We start from the raw sequence: 17,202 nt of genomic DNA on the forward strand, positions 1-17,202 counted from the left end.
GTCTAGCGCCGCCTATGGTTAGGGGTATGGATACGACAGGGCAACTGCATGATTACATCACGCTGAAATGCCTTTGCTTGAGATATGCGACTGAGAGCCACTGGTTTATAAGACCAGGACTGAGAGTCACTGAGCTGAGCATTGCTGAGAGAAAACATTTTCAATTCGTAAATACACATAAGTATGACCATTTAAACTCTCAACTGTTCATTAACAAAATATGATTTTTGCTGTTATTTGTCTTTGGTGCACTTAAATTTGGGCAGTTAAATTAACTTTCAATTATATTTTAAACACACAGCAGTGAAATATCCATTAGTAGAGATTGAGAGCAGTCTACTAAGCAGAATATTTATTTTTTAAAGTTGTTAAATTTTTAAAGCATTTTGGTATGGGAGGTGTGTTTGTTGAGGGCTAGACTAAGAAAAACTTTGGAAAATTTAATTATATTTAAACTGTTCCTGTGTTCTACTCAAAAGGGACAGTTGAATAATAGTGTTGCAATGGAGGAGGAAAAATTATAATAAAAAATTTAATGGAATCAGGAATTCTTTAAAATATATTGTTTTAGCAAAACAAATCCGCAAACAAAACCTAGTTTTTGTGTGGCAATACAGCCCAGGTATTGAGTGAGAAATAACGTGTACAGGGGGAGGGATGACATTTGAAACACTTGAATCTCGTGCCAGTAGGTTCTTTTTTACTTGTATAACAACATCAATGTCTTTTCAGAAACACATATAAATACCAAACAGGAAGTAACTGTACCACAGTCTGAATTACTCCCTGCAGGAAGGATAGCATCAGTACAAGGTACAGCACTTCATTACCTTTTTTCTGTGTTTATATGTATACGTATATATAGCCTGTATATTTATACATATGACATGCTTCACAAATAAATTGTAGAAATTATATATACAATTATTAACAGTGGGTTTGAATATGTAGTTTTAATTGTACATCATTGAGAAGGTATGTTACAAATTTATTTTTATTATATTTCTAGAAAGAGGATAACTATATGCTAGGTCTCAGATTGGAAAAACACTCCTCTGGAATGTTGCTAATTTTTTAAATAATACATTTTGTTTTTCTATCTCAGATATTTATGGTTTGAGTGCAATATATGGTCTTCGTATATCTATCTTCATTTGATTTCTTGCTTATTAATTTCATTTTGAACTCATGCACAGTGTTCCAAAGTGCATCCATTGCAAATATTACTGATCAATAATGTGATCAATACCTGGCTTGTATGTGCACACACTGCAAAGTTGTATCAGATTTAAACATATGTATATATTTGGGAATGTTATTGTGTATGCTGTACAAATATTTCACCTTACTATACTATTCATATTTTCTTTTTTTAAGTGATGGATCTTCCCCATCCTGAGTACAATTACTTTGTTGCTCGACAAATTTACAACAAACCTGCTTTCGATGATGAACACGAAAGAAAAGCACGAGTTCCAAAGACGTTGCGGGAGAAATTAGTCCCAAAATGCGAGTGAGTTCCCCCCTTTTTCGCTCAGCATTCATAACATTTTTTTTTTTTCTAGATTGATCACAATTTTTGATCCCTGAAATTATAAATCATATTTTTTTAAATTACTTAAAAATCAATCAAACCTATACATCTGTTTAATATGTGTTGGAGTTCTATTCAGGAATCCAGAAAGTTAAGAAACAAAGAAAACAAAAACAAAATCAAAATCAAATCTTTCTGTGTCTAGTACATTAATCCTTTTTCTTGGGTGAATTAAAATACCATTTTGTAGTCCGAAAGTCATGCTGAAAAAGATGGACAGCTAAGTGTTAGTTTGGGAAGTGATGTGTGAATGTAATACATGATCTACAATAAAAGCAAGGTGTATTTATTTTACACTTTATTTTGTATTAAAGTTTTTCCAAGAAAAGGGCCTTTCAGATCACAAAGGGTTTCCTTCCCATTTTGGACTGGCTGCCTCAGTACAGAATAAAGGAATGGCTGCTCAGTGACATCATCTCTGGAGTCAGCACTGGACTGGTGTGTACTTTGCAGGGTGAGTATGGATGGACAGTTTGAGGTGTGTTACATATGCCTCCTGTCCACTGCTGTTGCCGCTAGGTCTGAGACAGGTAGTGCAGCCCTGGCCATGCCAGTCAAATTAAAGATGCATTTCCAGTCATTTAACGAGCACAGCCAGGGCTGTTGTTGGAATAGGGGATGTAATTGTGGTGCTGTTGAATTTTTTTTAGCAGTTGTTAGTACCCTTTTTCAGTGTTACTAAGAGAAGATGTGTAAAAACTGAATGTGATAGTTCTGTTTTAATTAAATTTCTAGTGATAAAGTGCAGCACAGTTTAGCTCAGAAACAAATATTAATCCCAAGGGATGATCTACACAAAAGAAGGTGTTTAACTGGATGCTTGGGGCATGTCTGTGTACAGCATTATCTGTGCAGGGTGACTGAATATACCAGGATTGGAAACAAAAATAAGAAATTGGCCACAGAGTCCACTCCTTGTTCACGGGAGTTTTTCCAGCTGTGGTCAATTCACTCTGCTGTTCTGCTTCTCGTATGGATATTAACCACTGATCATTTCATCCAAGCAACAGAGAGAAAAGGAAAATGTTTCTCCCTAGCTGGTGTTACAATGACGGCTCCTATGTGAAAATGAACAGATTGCAGCTGTACAGTTCCAGTCACATGTTTTGCTTCACTGTTTTGTCCTGCAGGATTGGCCTTTGCTTTGCTGGTCGCTGTCCCACCCAAATATGGTCTTTACGCTGCATTTTTCCCCATTTTGTCCTATTTTATTATGGGAACCTCAAAACATATTTCTGTAGGTAAGCCTGATGTTCCTGTGTTTGTTTCTCATTTGATTTGCTCTTTTTGTTGGCTATTTTATAATAAGAAAACAACTGCTTTTCAATATATGGATATTACACACTTAAACTGTCCGTATGAAAATTCTGTGACCCTTGATTTCTGTTAATGGAAATTAAAAGCTCCTCTTGAATATAATACTGAATTATGTGCATTAGATTATGTATTTTGTAATACAAAACTAAAACTTTAAATTAACTTTCACAAATGTGGTGCCCTGACTGTTGCCATGGTCAGTTTCTGGCACACTTTGACTGTTCTTTTTCCTTTAGGCCCCTTTCCAGTGACCTCTTTGATGGTGGGGTCAGTGGTCTTGACAATGGCTCCAGATCAGAACTTTATGATAGCTTCTAATGGCACAAGTATCAATGGAACCGTTATTGACACAGCTGCCAGAGATGCATACCGGGTTATGGTGGCTGGCACTATGACCTTCCTGATTGGATTCTTTCAGGTAAAACAAAATAAAATGTGTCTGTTAAGAATTTAACTGAAAATCAAAATATAACAATATTGCTTTGATTCAATCAGATCCAGCTGTCATTAATGCTATTTGTTAATTAATCACGTAATCAATGGCATGTTAATGCTATTACATGTATACTTCCTACACTGGGTAGGAACAGGAGCCCACAAAGTTGTAAAAATGAAATATGTGATATTGCTTTTATTGTGCAACAGAATTATGTAATTTACTCCTGTTCATGTTATTAGCATTGCAGATATAATAAATCTAAAATATGTGATGATACATTTTTAATTTTCTGAGTTGGTGAACCGTAGTTGATCAGTAAGGTACATCATTTAGGCATGAGACAAAACAGTGTTAGTAATTTGCTGAATGTTTTTTTTTAATTCCAGCTGGGCATGGGAGTACTCCAGATTGGGTTTCTGGTACGATACCTCTCTGACCCCTTGGTGGGGGGCTTCACCACCGCAGCTGCGTTCCAAGTCTTTGTCTCTCAAGTAAAACTAATTCTTGCAGTGCCAACACTTAACTACAATGGAGTTCTTTCAATCATATATGTAAGTGTTTAACAATTTGAAACAATTTGACATATGAACAAACGTGTATACCAAAGATATAAGAGAAGAAGAGGCAAAAAATTAAAATCTGCAGTTGAAAGAATGGAAGACAGATGCTGAACCGATTTAGCTGATTTGTTTGGTTCGATACAGTCCTGGCTTTGACTTTTATAGACTTTTATATTTTTCAAGTGTCTCCCTTGAAAAAGTTTAATATTTTAAAAGTGTATCTGGTAAATTTGGAATACAATCCTAATGTAATTTACTTTTTCCCCTTCAGACAATCATTGACATTTTCAAAAATATTCATCTCACGAATTTTGCGGATCTGGTTGCGGGTTTACTGACCATTTTAGTTATAATGACAGTAAAAGAACTCAACACTAAATACCAGCATAAAATTCCAGTGCCAATTCCCATTGAAGTCATAGTGGTGAGTATTGGATTTTAATATTGCTAACATACATTAAAGAAAATGTATCCATATATATATATATATAGAAAGAGAGAGAGAGATCCTTTATCATTTGGAATAAAGTTCAGATTTTTTTTTCCCTTTAATTGCTTTATACTGTATTTCAGACTTAGAAAGCAGTTTTAATTACCACGGTATTTTTATCAGGGATATAAATCATCTTGGCATTTAGCATACTGCAGTAGATTTAACTATAAACTATACCTCTCATCTGTGTGCATTAAAAGAAGCATCCCGATGAAGCAGAGGCAGACCTTTGTGGACTCACAGAGCAGCAGTATATAATGCAGAAGAGAAATAAAGCTTATTTGGAAAAGCACATCTTCCCTCACTGAAGTACTGGGGGCAGGGCTGATGGCAGATTTAGTCTGCAACTGTTTTTCATCCTCTGGGCCTGGTGCTCTTGTTAGAACTGAGGGACACATTCCAAAATATACCGGATATTGTGTCCCATGAACCACCCCTGTAAAGAAGATGAAACTTGATCACGAGAGCACTTTCCAACAAGATAACAATCCAAAGCACACATCCGGGTTTTCAATCAAATGCTTAAGGAAACACAAAATCAATGTTCCTCTGATTGTCTGTCACAATCTCCCGATCTCCAGACACCAAATCCTATAGAAAAGTTGTGGTATGAATTGAAATAAGCAGATCTATTTATACATTTCTTATTTCTTATGTTTACTGCGATGTTGTGTCCAATGAGCCCAAAAACGTATAAAAATAGCATTGCAGGGCTACAAAAATACATACACTGAAGAAAAATATAAACACAACATGCAACAATTTCAAAGATTTGACTGAGTTACAGTTCATATAAGGAAATCTGTCAATTGAAATAAATTCATTAGGCCATAATCTATGGATTTAAAGTCTTGAGTTTTGAGGGAGTGTGCAATTGGCATGCTGACTGCAGGAATGTCCACCAGAGCTGCAATCAGATCAAGACCCTGGTGAAGACGTTGAGCTGCAGATGAGCTTCCCTGAGACAGTTTCGGACAATTTGTGCTGAAATTCTTCGGTTTTACAAACCCATATTTTCATCAGGAATGTAGGAATGTCCACCAGAGCTGTTGCCAGAGAATTGAATGTTTATTTCTCTACCATAAGTTGCCTCCATCGTCGTTTTAGAGAATTTGGCAGTTCATCCAACAGGCCTCACATCCGCAGACCATGTTTAACCACGCCAGCCCAGGAACTCCACATCCGGCTTCTTCATCCGTGGGATCGTTTGAGACCAGCCACCAGGACCAAAACTTGACATACCTGTGACATTGTGTTGTGTGACAAAACTGCACATTTTAGAGGTGCACCTGTGTAATGTTCATCCTGTAGCGTCTTGATATCCCACACCTGTCAGGTGGATGGACTATCTTTGCAAAGGATAAATGCTCACTAACTGGGATGTGAAAAAATTGCGTGTGGAAAATCTCTGGGATCTTTCATTTCAGCTCATGAAACATGGAACCAACACTTGTACATGTTGTGTTTATATTTTTGTTCAGTATATTTACTCAGTTGAGCTTATGATCAGAAATGCAATTTTTTCCAACTTAAGTACAGTATTTTACGTTTAGACATTAATATTCTTGCTCCTTTTTTAAAAATGATTTTAAAGAAGACAGAAATGTCTTCCCTGGTGGGTCTAATGAGATACCTTCTCTCTACCTCTTTTTTCTCTTGCAGGCTATAATTGCAACAGCCATCTCTTATGGTGTTAACTTGCAGGCAAAGTACAATGCACACATTGTCAAGAGCATCCCAAGGGGGTATGGACATCCTGTTTTTTTAACCTTGTAGGAAGTACCTATTTTACATACATGTAATTAAATATTTTTCCATTGAGTATCTCGAGGCACCGTACATAATAACAAACAAGTTAAAATCAAAAGAGAAAATGAAGAGAACTCAGAAACAAGAACAATGTTATCAAATATTAAGAACCTAATCAAATGTTTTTTTGTTTTTTACTTGTTTCAGATTTCTTCCCCCTCAGCCTCCTGATGTCAAGATATTTTCAGAGATTGCGGCCTCCAGTTTCTCCTCTGCCATCGTGGGGTACGCAGTGGCTGTCTCTGTGGGGAAAGTGTACGCTAATAAATTTGACTACACAGTAGACGGAAATCAGGTGTGTGCTGAATTCATATACTTATCTTACACTCAACAGTACAGTATGAAAGTGTTTACAACAATTCAGTAGAATACAGTTTTGGGTGTTTACAGGTTTGCTTTCCAATCGTCAATCCCATGGGATCATTACCACAGAAACAGCTACATATGTACAGTATACATGGATATTGTGATTTATACTCTGGGCTAGGCATATTTGTAAGGATAGAAATTTGTGCTGCACAGATAACTGATCAAATTGGGGTGAAAAAAGGGTAAGGGAATCGCAGATTCTAAAACTTTACATTATAATCTGAATATAAAGATTTTTTTTTTAATTTGCAGTAAGTGGCACATATCCTTTAACTATCTTCTTGTTGTTTCAGGAGCTGCTAGCATTTGGGGTCTGCAATGTTCTAACTGGGGCATTTTCTGGCTTCCTTGCCACCACAGCGCTGTCTCGCACTGCAGTCCAGGTCAGCACTGGTGGAAAGACACAGGTACAGCTCTCATTGAAAGTTTACAAACGAGAGGAAGTCATTCAACCCATTGTGCTCATTTGGTGTCCAATGTCCATTAATAACTTAGTGAACCAATTATCATATTCAGTCTATTTTTGAATGTTCCCAAACTGTTGGCTTCAACCACATCACTGGAAAGTTTGTTCCAAATTGTAAAAACTCCATTGTTTTAAATTCTACACTTTTGACAATATACCCTAGCATTTTGTTTGCCTTTTTTATTGCTTCCCCACCTTGTTTGGATGGAGAAAGTGAGGAGTCCACATAGACTCCTAGGTCTTTCTCATGCGTTAGTTCTATTCCTCCCATAGTGTAATTATAGTGGACATTTTTGTTAACTGCATGTATTACCTTGCACTTGTCCACATTGAATTTCATCTGACAGGTGTCAACCCACAACTGAATATTATCTATGTCCTTGAATAACTGCTGAGATGGTATCTGCTTACCCACCTATTTTAGTATCATCTGCCAATTTGACAAGTTTGCTAACTCTCTGAGTCCAGATCATTAATATAGATTAGAAGAAGCAAAGGCCCTAGTACTGATCCCTGTGGAACTCCACTAACAACCTCACTCCAGTTAGAAGCAACTCCTCTAATCTGTTTCCTATACAGCAACTAGTTCATAATCCATCTACTTGCATTACCCTTGAATGTCTACAGCTTCCAATTTTTTGATCAATTTTGGTGCGGAACCTAGTCAAAAGCTTTCTGAAAATCTAAGTATATCATATCATGTGCTTTCACATGATCTACAGCTGTAGTTGCATGTTATATAAATTAATAACTTAGTAAGACATGATCTGCCTCGTCTAAACCCATGTTGACTATCTCCAAGAATATGTTTTTTATTAAGATGCTCCTCTGTTTTCTGTCTAATAATTTGTTCCAACATTTTACAAGTAATCCAGGTGGTCTGTAATTTCCTGGCTCAGTTTTGTCCCCTTTCTTGTGGATTGGTATGACATTTGCCGTCTTCCAGTCAGTTTCCCTCATTTCTTTAAGTATTGTTGGGAATATACCATCTGGCCCAGGTGATTTGTTTGTTTTCAATTCTGCTAATCGCTTTAGTACCTCCTTTGTTATCACCATGTTATCTGTTTTTTTAAAATGCTAATTTAGATAATTTGCCACCTCTTGTTCATTTTCTAAGATACTTCAATTTTTGCCCTTTATCTGTTTCACTTCCTCTTTTGTTGACCTCTTGCTGTTGTAGTATTGAAAAAAGCTCTTTGCATTCATTTTAGCTCCAAGAGCTATGTTTCTTTCTATTTCCCTCTTTGCTTTCCTGATCCCTCTCTTAACATCTCTTTGAAGTACTATATATTCTTTGTATTTTGTTTAATCTCTGTCCCTTTTGTATGCGCTATACAACATTTTCTTTCTCTTGATACTTCTATTAAACCATTTTGGCCACTGTTTTTTGGTCCTTCATTTGCTAAGTTTTGGTATAAATTTCTCCTGAGCCTCAAGTAGTATATTTTTGAAATATAACCATCCATTTTAAACTGAATCTGTATCCAGTGTGCCCCAGTCTAACTCTTCTAAGTGCTGCCTTAAACCTGTTATGTTATACTTATGTACTTGTTATACTTATTATACTTTTGTACTTTGTACTGCATAATGAATGTACTGTTCTCTATTCTGTGCTATAGCTACATTCTGCCTCATATCACAGTTGAAAAACCTATGTTTTTTTTGCTCCAAACTTCACGTATAGATCTGTGTTCTGTTTCTTTCAACAGATTGCTGGTATTCTTTCAGCCTTAATAGTTTTGATCGTCATAGTTGCCCTGGGACCCTTACTGCAACCTCTACAAACGGTAAGAATGAGTACTTCCTTTCACAGAAAGTTAAACCAATTAAACCATTTACTAGAATTTTATATCACAATGGTAAAATGTTTTGTACCAAATCCCTGAGCCGCTCATGACCTTCAGACCTAATTGTGTTGCAGTCGGTTCTGGCAGGCATCGTCGTCGCCAACCTCAAAGGAATGTTCATGCAGGTTCTGGATGTTCCTCTCCTCTGGAAGCAGAACAAAACCGACTCTGTGAGTTGTCAATGTTCAGTTATTGGGTCTTCATCAGGAATTATGTGACAGTGGTAGCTGGTGTTGTGTGGAGGAATAGTGACATCTGTCCTCCTAATACATCAATAGTGCCTGTCTGCATAGAGAGGACAGCATTTGTGAGCAAGGGGGGGCATTTTGCATTGACTATTGGTGCTGGCTCTGACCAGAATGTTTTACTGCACCTATTTCCTGAGCCTTCCTCTTTTGTGATTTTTTTTTTTGCCCCCAGATAATTTGGGTCTTTACCTGCATTGGATCCATAATCCTGGGACTTGACGTTGGGCTACTGGCAGGTGTGGTGTTTGAAATGGCCACAGTGGTGGTTAGAACCCAGTTGTAAGTACGGTTTCAACTAAATGTGCTAATAACAACATTTGTTTTCAAGATCAGAGTAATTGATGAACGTGTTTCGCACCATGTCACTTCAGCTGAGATAACCATGGCAGGTACTGCTTACAATCCCTTTAATGGTGGGTGATCAGATCATCTTTGGTAAAACCAGTATTATTATTATTATTATTTTTTTATTTTTTTATTTTTTTTTTATTATTATTTCTTGGCAGATGCCCTTATCCAGGCTGACTTACAACACAAATTTTGCTACAAAGTGATTAATAGACAACCAAACGTTTTTTATTAATAGCTGATTGCATTCCAAGATGTTTATGGGAGGGTAGCGCACCAAGAGGGGTGAGGGGGAAAATTGTTAATCATGGGAAGAAAAAAAAGGCACACTGGTGCTTTAAGCAAACACAAAACATAGTTTCCATTATTGTCTATGCCTCGCCAGCTATGCAAGGTCACATGAAGCCATCTCATAGCAGCATATCAGGTGTCGAATTTAGGCCAGTGGTATCCAATTCCTCAGATCCCCAAATCCAGCTTAGGGAGCACCACTTTTTTAACATTACGGTCATTGATTTAATTGATAGAAATTGAGGGACTGAAAGACATGCAGGTGATTGTTCCAAAAGGTCTTCTGAGTTTCAAGGGTGACCTACTATATAATAATACCTGCTGGATTGAAGTCCTTTTTCAGCAGCAGTTTTGCAGACCCCTGGTTTAGGGCTCTCACAGCTCTTCCCTTTCTAACGAATGCCTTTCTCTTCTGATCCAGCCCCTCCTGCTCCGCCCTTGCCAACGTCCCAGGCACAGACCTCTATAAGAACATTAAGGACTACAAGAATGTAAGTCCCATGACCACTACCTTAAACTTGGGGTCTCCAGTCCAGCTCTCTTTAAATCATTGGCACTCTCAGAACTGGGGGAGAGAGTCACAATGGCTCTATTAAGACCACAGTGAGCTGGACTAGGTGATGAGCAAATAGCAGAGACAATGTGAGCCACCAGGACTGGGGACTCCTTGTTTAAGAATATCAAATTACATTTATGTTTATGTTTGATTTTTTTTTTAAGCATCTCATTATTGTTTGCTTCTGTTCATCTGTGGTGCATTATGGTGTCAAAGTGATTAGTTTTCTTTCATGAAACTAATTCATTTATACAATTACAACAAACTGTTTAATTTTAACAAAGGTCCAGTTGAAACTGTTTTTATGTTTTATTTTTCCCGTTAGATTTCAGAAGAACCGGGAATAAAAATCTTCAAATGCAATTCTCCCATCTACTTCGCCAATATCGATTTCTTTAGAGACCGCTTGAAGGCAATCGTGAGTCCGTTACTGCACACACCTCCACTCTTAAGAAGATTCACTGTGACTATCTGATTGGTTCTTAACATTTAAAATGAATATCTGTTTCAGGTTGGGGTGGATGCAGTGAGAGTTAATAAGAAGAGGACCAAGGCCCTGAAGCAGATACAGAGACTCATTAAGAAGGGAAGGTTAAGAGCGACTAAGGTAAAATCTGAATCTTTTTACACACATATTCTAAGATTTTGTTTATAGGAGTGTTTAGCAAAAAGCAAAACATAATTTTTGATCAAGAACTTTTTTAAGTAAACTCTATTGTGTATTTGATTTGATGTTTTGGACTCATACTGTAGGTGGTGGTGATTTTGTCCACACTGTATTTAGTAATGGACGTACCTATTTTAGTGGGTTGTTTTATAATGTTCTACTGTCCAGAATGGCGTGGTGTCAACTACGGGCATTGACAACGAGGCCTTTGAGAAGGACCCAGAAGAAGTGGAGGACAATGAAATCCCCAGCACACAGGTGGACATACAGGTGGACTGGAATGCCGATCTGCCGGTGAAAGTGGCTGTGCCAAAAGTCCATATCCACAGCCTCATCTTGGATTTTTCAGCTGCGTCCTTTCTTGATGTCATGTCTGTGAAGTCCTTAAAGCTGGTGTGTAAATTATACATACACTAACATGTCATGTCATGTCAGAATAGGAAGAAAAGTAATTAGTAAGATACTAATTGTATATATGCCTAATGTGCTTTGGGATGTAGAGACTACAATAATTACTTAATATAAAAGTTCATATTAATGTTAGTCTGACACAAATTTGTAACTGTATCAATATTCAGAGTGCTCAAAACATATATCAGTCTCATTATCTAATGCCCAAAAGGCAAGTTACAGTTCCGCTTAGGTTAGGATATCTTTGGCTACAAGAATTGGTTGCTAACACTTCAGATACAGACAGTGTCTATATGCAAATCAATCTACTATTAACTCCCATTAAAGTGAGATTCAAGATAGATAACATAACAGCAGAAGAATGAATATCTTTTAAGTGCATGAATGAAAAACACATACAATGAACATTAACAATTAACAATAATTAATCAAACATTAAATACATGGGGATAATCACCCATACACTCTTGTACACAGACCTCCAGGATGTGATTAATCATACAAACTGTACATAATACTAACATTCTCAATGCAATTGTTTGCTTTTGCTAATAATAGTGTTTTCATAGAAATACGGTTCACTTGTTCTGACAAGCCTATAGAAGCAGGCTTTTATAAGATCACAATATCTGTGTTCATATCAAAGAGAAGTCTCCTGTTTGTCCTCCCTAACAGGTAATTAAAGAGTTCATGAGAATAAGTGTGAACGTCTACATCGCTGGATATGATGGTATGCTATTATGATATTTAAACACAGCAAGTCATTTTGGATATTTTTTTGTATGTTCCTCCACTAGAGTCTGTTTAATGTGACTTTAATTAGTTACATTCATTAGACATGGCATCATCCTGTAAGTAAAGGTAATTTTGAACTCCTAACTGAAACGCTCAGTATAAAACCTGTAGTTACAATTTATTGATATAATGGTCAGTATTGAGTCTGGATTCTCTTTGGAAGTCAATATTATTATTGCATTTTTTACAATCTCATGGTTTTGTGGAGGGTTTGATGATGGGGATTTCTATTAAAAATAAGAAAATTAGAAAGACCAAGAAAGAATCCAAACGCAGAACCAGGAGTGGCAGGCACAGGCCAGAGGAAGAGTGAATGAAGCAGATGATCAGTTAGCGAATACGTAAAGTGTCTGAGAGGGACACAGTGATATTTAAAGATTATTGGAGAGAGGCTGATGTTGTACCTGATTGGTTTACACAGTGAGGGAAGAAATGAATAACATGCCCACAGGTATAAAATAATCACACAATTTTTTGAGGATCTGAAGCGACTAGGAGAACTTAAGATCATCTGAGCTGAGGGGTATGTTCTCAGCTGTAATCAAAACATTTTTGGAAGTGATTCATAGACTGTTAAACTGGGATATTTCATTGGATGCCCACTGGTACAGAACCGTCTCCAAGTCCTGGACTGGTATACAGTCCCCTACATGTGCGCTTTCACTCTTCTGTTTAGATGAAATTTACCAGAAACTGGAATTGTGTGACTTTTTTGACGACATGGTGAAGAGGGACATTCTGTTCCTGACTGTGCACGACGCCGTCCTCTTCATTAAGCTGCAGAGCATCAACGGCACCATTCAGGATCCCATATATGACAAGGTAAGAATATCTTTGTTGTGTTGTGTGTCATCGAGAAGGCTATGCGGATTCATAGTAATATTCCTAGACACGTGTGTGGGTGTGTGTGTGTGTGTCTGTGTGTCTGCCCATCATAATAAACTCTTGCTCTTTTATGTGATGGGAGGTAAATATGAACTGGCCGATTAAACTGAATTCCATATCGTAGAACAGTCAAAAAGACTCAAAGACTTGGGCCCAAACAGAGCAGACAATTTAACTGTTAAAAATACTATTTTACTTCTTAATGACCCTCAGGTTGTTATCCAGAGTTATGCCAGTCCAAGTATCTGGCATTATAAGTTTGTGAAAGAAACATTTTGTGGTTGAAATTTTGTTCAGGATAACAGAAGTGAATGTTGAGTAAATTAATGTACTCATTATGAACTCAATAGTAAATCTCCACTTGAAAAATAGGCGTGACAATACAATGATACTAATTTATGCAAGAAAATCTAAAATCACTCTCCATTTCTGTGCTCTCTCTATAGATCGCATTGATGCAGAATTCCAAAGATCCCATACTCTTAACTGATGATGATGATGAAGAAGTAGAGACCTATGACAATCAGCACAGGGTGATTCAGAATTATAATTTTTTTATTTGAGCCATATTTTGAGAAATCAATGATTACATTGCATATCAATAATAACAACAACAACAACAAGACCCTCAGGGACCATGGCTTGCCAATCCAATCCAATATGGTCAGCTGAAACAGGGCTCTAGTTATTGATACGTCTGCTGCTCCAGGGTACATTGCCACTGATGGGTGATACACTCTCCACAGACCGGTTCCTATAGCAGTATACATGAGCTGATAGGCCTGTCCTTCTGTTACACTCAGATTGGTTTTAATTCTCCCAAGATGTAGGATGAGATACATTTTTTTTGTAGATGTGAAACAGGTATATATGAAAAGGTATGGTGAAGTATGACAGCCTCCAGGGGAACAAGCTTAGACATTGCCGCTGCTGCTGTTATTGTTAGTGGACACCTCCAAGCCCTTATCAAAAGCCTGTTGCTCTGTGCATCATGTGTCCATTGATGTTCATTGGTAGTTGGCCTCCAGCTAGAAGATGGTTTGGTGCTGTCAGACAGTTGATCCTTCCAGTTCCATGTAAAGGCAGTTGCCATTGAAGTCCCTGAGCATTTGATGTTGTTGGCTCTGATCTGGACATCCTTATCATAGTTAACATTTAGCTTTGACTCCAAATGTCCCATTCCAGAATATTGAATCAGCTCAGCTCTCTGCATGTCTTTAGTACACATCTCCTGTTTTATTAACACACATCTCTCTCATCCTTATTCATAGGCTATCCATGGACTGTCTCACTGAGCCTGGACATCAGGATGGGTGGCAGGATGGGACTTGAGCTTCTTTTTTTACATCTTTCATTTAAAGTATAATAATATATATATATATATATATATATATATATATATATATATATATATATATATATATATATATATATATATATTCAAAATGAAGGGTTTCTATATAGTTTTCATGCTTGCTCCTCCAGTTTGGTAGAAGTTCCAGAACTGCAGGGTGACTGAACTGCCATTGTGATTAGATGGCATGAGGTTTGTTTTACACAGTCTCGGGGGGGAAGATTTAACACTGGCTTTCCTTGCTTTGGTGTTTAAGCAAAGTCTATCAATTATCTATTGAATCTCTGTCCTTTTCCATGGAGAATTCAAAAGTTTGGCAACACTTTACCTTAAATGGGCAACGATTCTTCATGATGAGATCTGATGTTGAACACATGCATCATCCCTGACCCCAAACCTATGCTGTAACCCTGACCCTAACCTTGTTATACATTGAGAATTGGAGCCCACTATTGTCAAATGTGACCACAAGTTTAAGCCTATTTTTTCTAATTTGAATGAGATTCTACCTCTTGTTGAAAGGTACTGATGTATAAGTGTGTACAGTGTGGACTGACAGTAGCTACATCTGGTCTGTATATCAACTGCTTGCAAAAGGGCCGATGTAGCAAAATAAGCAGTGGTTTTTATTTCTTTGTCAGCATTTTTTGTATGCAGCCCTCTACAAAATCTGAGGGAATTTCTGTCTGTGGTCTGTTCACGTAAATGACTTGTACATTTTATTTTTAGTTGTAGACACCTGTTCATTGGTGGATAAACACTGTTTCCTTTCCCATCTTGCCTTCCTGTTATGGAGGCATCCAAATATCACTGTGATCCTCAGGTGACACAAGAAGACTTCAGGGGACAGCAATGCCAGCTAAACATGGAGCCTTTAAAACAGTGTTGACTGAAAAATTACACAGGGCTCATGAGAATGTTATGCAAATGAAATGTAAGACCTTTTTCTAGCCTTTTGCATTACTAACAGAAAGTAAAGTGGAGAGACTTACTGAGCGGAGAACGGTTGATCCTAATGCAAACAAGATAAAACCTTTCAAAAGTATGCAAATTCCCAGATGAACTGATTGATATGGGTCTATGAAAAGGAAGTATTGGGCAAACAAACTGTCAACCAGACTCTGCTAAACATCACATCCTGGCGTGGCCTCACAGTGCCGAAGACACCTTTAAGGTTTTCTAAGGAAAGCAAATTGCACTGAGAAGCCAAGACACACATATCCTCTTTCTCCATGAGGGAGCAGTGCTGTCTACTGCCTGTAGTATTGATGTTTTTATGTAGCTGCACATTAAATGCATTAAATGTTTTGAAGATTAAGCAAAGAATCTTCTTCAAATAAACTGAATAAACAAATAAAACAAACTCTGTACTTACATATTCAATATTACCACAAATCTGCCCTGGCACCTATTCTTTATGAGTTCAAGAATTTGAAATGGGATTGTACTGTACATCTTTCCCCTAAAGGTGGAGGTATAGGTCTTAATTGAAACTGAGGCCCGGAACAAAACAACACTTTGACCTACCCACACATCACAAACCTGTATTCAATTGGGTTGTGTTTGATTGTCAGAAGCCACGTTCTGTGTCTTATAAATAAATAAGGATCACATTTGTGATTTGTGAATTGCTGGTAGGACAAAGGTTTGATTTGGTTTAGGCTTTTATCATACTCTCAATTTCACAAAGGCTGTTCCAGCCCAGAGCGTGGGCACTGACTAGTGACAGACAGAGGTGCAGAGAGACACATGATATTAATCAGTGATTAAAGATTCTCCAAAGAGGCTTCTCCATACTGTACACACAGCTTGTATCTAAGTAATACATGTCTTGTTTTTGAAAGTTAAAAGTGTTGTTTAATAAATTACCAAATTCAAACTCGAGAAATATGTATTAAAAAATATAACAATAAAAATATGAAATGATACTGCATTTCAGAACAGTATTTTACTTTAGTTATTAAAATATATATAGTTTGAATTGTATTCTCTGTATTCTTCTGCTGTTTCTTGTATTCATTTAATTTACTGCTCAATATATGCATAAATATAATATAATTTCAAACTGTGTTGACTGCTTTGATTCTGAAGACCACAAAAGGCACCTAGATATGTATCTAGGTTTGTGGTAAAACCCTTTAGGATGTGGAGCAAAACAAATTTGTTTATTATTCTCAATTCCATATTTTGTTCATACATTTGCTTTGAATGCATCTCTTCACCTATAGTGTAGGTAGAGAAGCACATTTCATGGTAGAAGGCCCTGTAGTGATTTGTTTACACCAGTGTGGATATTTCACACAACTGCAATGGGTAGTGGAAACTGGCTGTATTCAACCATGTTAGAGCTGCCCAACTCCAAACTCATAGGCCTAAAGACTCCTGAGTTACACAATGTAGAGCATTTCTCAAATATGGGTTTGTTTTACACTGCATCTTTCCATTAAAGTCTTTATATTGTGTGTCTATACAAAATAGGAATATCCCCCTCCTTACTAAGGAGTTTTATTTGGTGTAATTATCTTCCTGTAATTCAAGAAAGTACTGTTGATAGTTTTGCTTTTTAAGTGCCTGTCTTTAGTATAGTCTTAATTTTACCTAATTAAGACCCTCTAAACCTACACACATATCCTCCTTGAAGAACTGGTATAAGTGTTTTGTAGTAACTGTATAATGTTTTATATTAATACAAGCATTAGAAATAATAGCATGTATACAGACCTAGCAAATTGGATCTATCGGGCTAATAAAAG

The 17,202-nt window shown here is 37.0% G+C and overlaps 1 protein-coding gene across 1 annotated transcript; it reads left to right on the forward strand.

Moving 5' to 3' along the window:
- Positions 1 to 711: 711 nt before the first annotated feature.
- LOC136750132 (pendrin) lies at positions 712 to 16,514 on the forward strand. The gene is made up of 21 exons (XM_066704939.1): positions 712 to 813; positions 1,378 to 1,513; positions 1,909 to 2,048; positions 2,725 to 2,835; positions 3,148 to 3,329; positions 3,737 to 3,901; positions 4,182 to 4,334; positions 6,066 to 6,148; positions 6,360 to 6,507; positions 6,875 to 6,988; positions 8,757 to 8,834; positions 8,969 to 9,064; positions 9,315 to 9,421; positions 10,203 to 10,272; positions 10,663 to 10,755; positions 10,849 to 10,944; positions 11,173 to 11,397; positions 12,091 to 12,145; positions 12,887 to 13,032; positions 13,542 to 13,628; positions 14,367 to 16,514. Exons 2-21 carry the CDS (start codon positions 1,380 to 1,382, stop codon positions 14,388 to 14,390), a joined length of 2,307 nt encoding a protein of 768 aa, XP_066561036.1. The 5' UTR covers positions 712 to 813; positions 1,378 to 1,379; the 3' UTR covers positions 14,391 to 16,514.
- Positions 16,515 to 17,202: the final 688 nt, after the last annotated feature.

The sequence above is a fragment of the Amia ocellicauda genome, chromosome 5, assembly GCF_036373705.1.
Source record: "Amia ocellicauda isolate fAmiCal2 chromosome 5, fAmiCal2.hap1, whole genome shotgun sequence".
In the NCBI taxonomy this organism is placed as follows: Eukaryota; Metazoa; Chordata; class Actinopteri; order Amiiformes; family Amiidae; genus Amia; species Amia ocellicauda.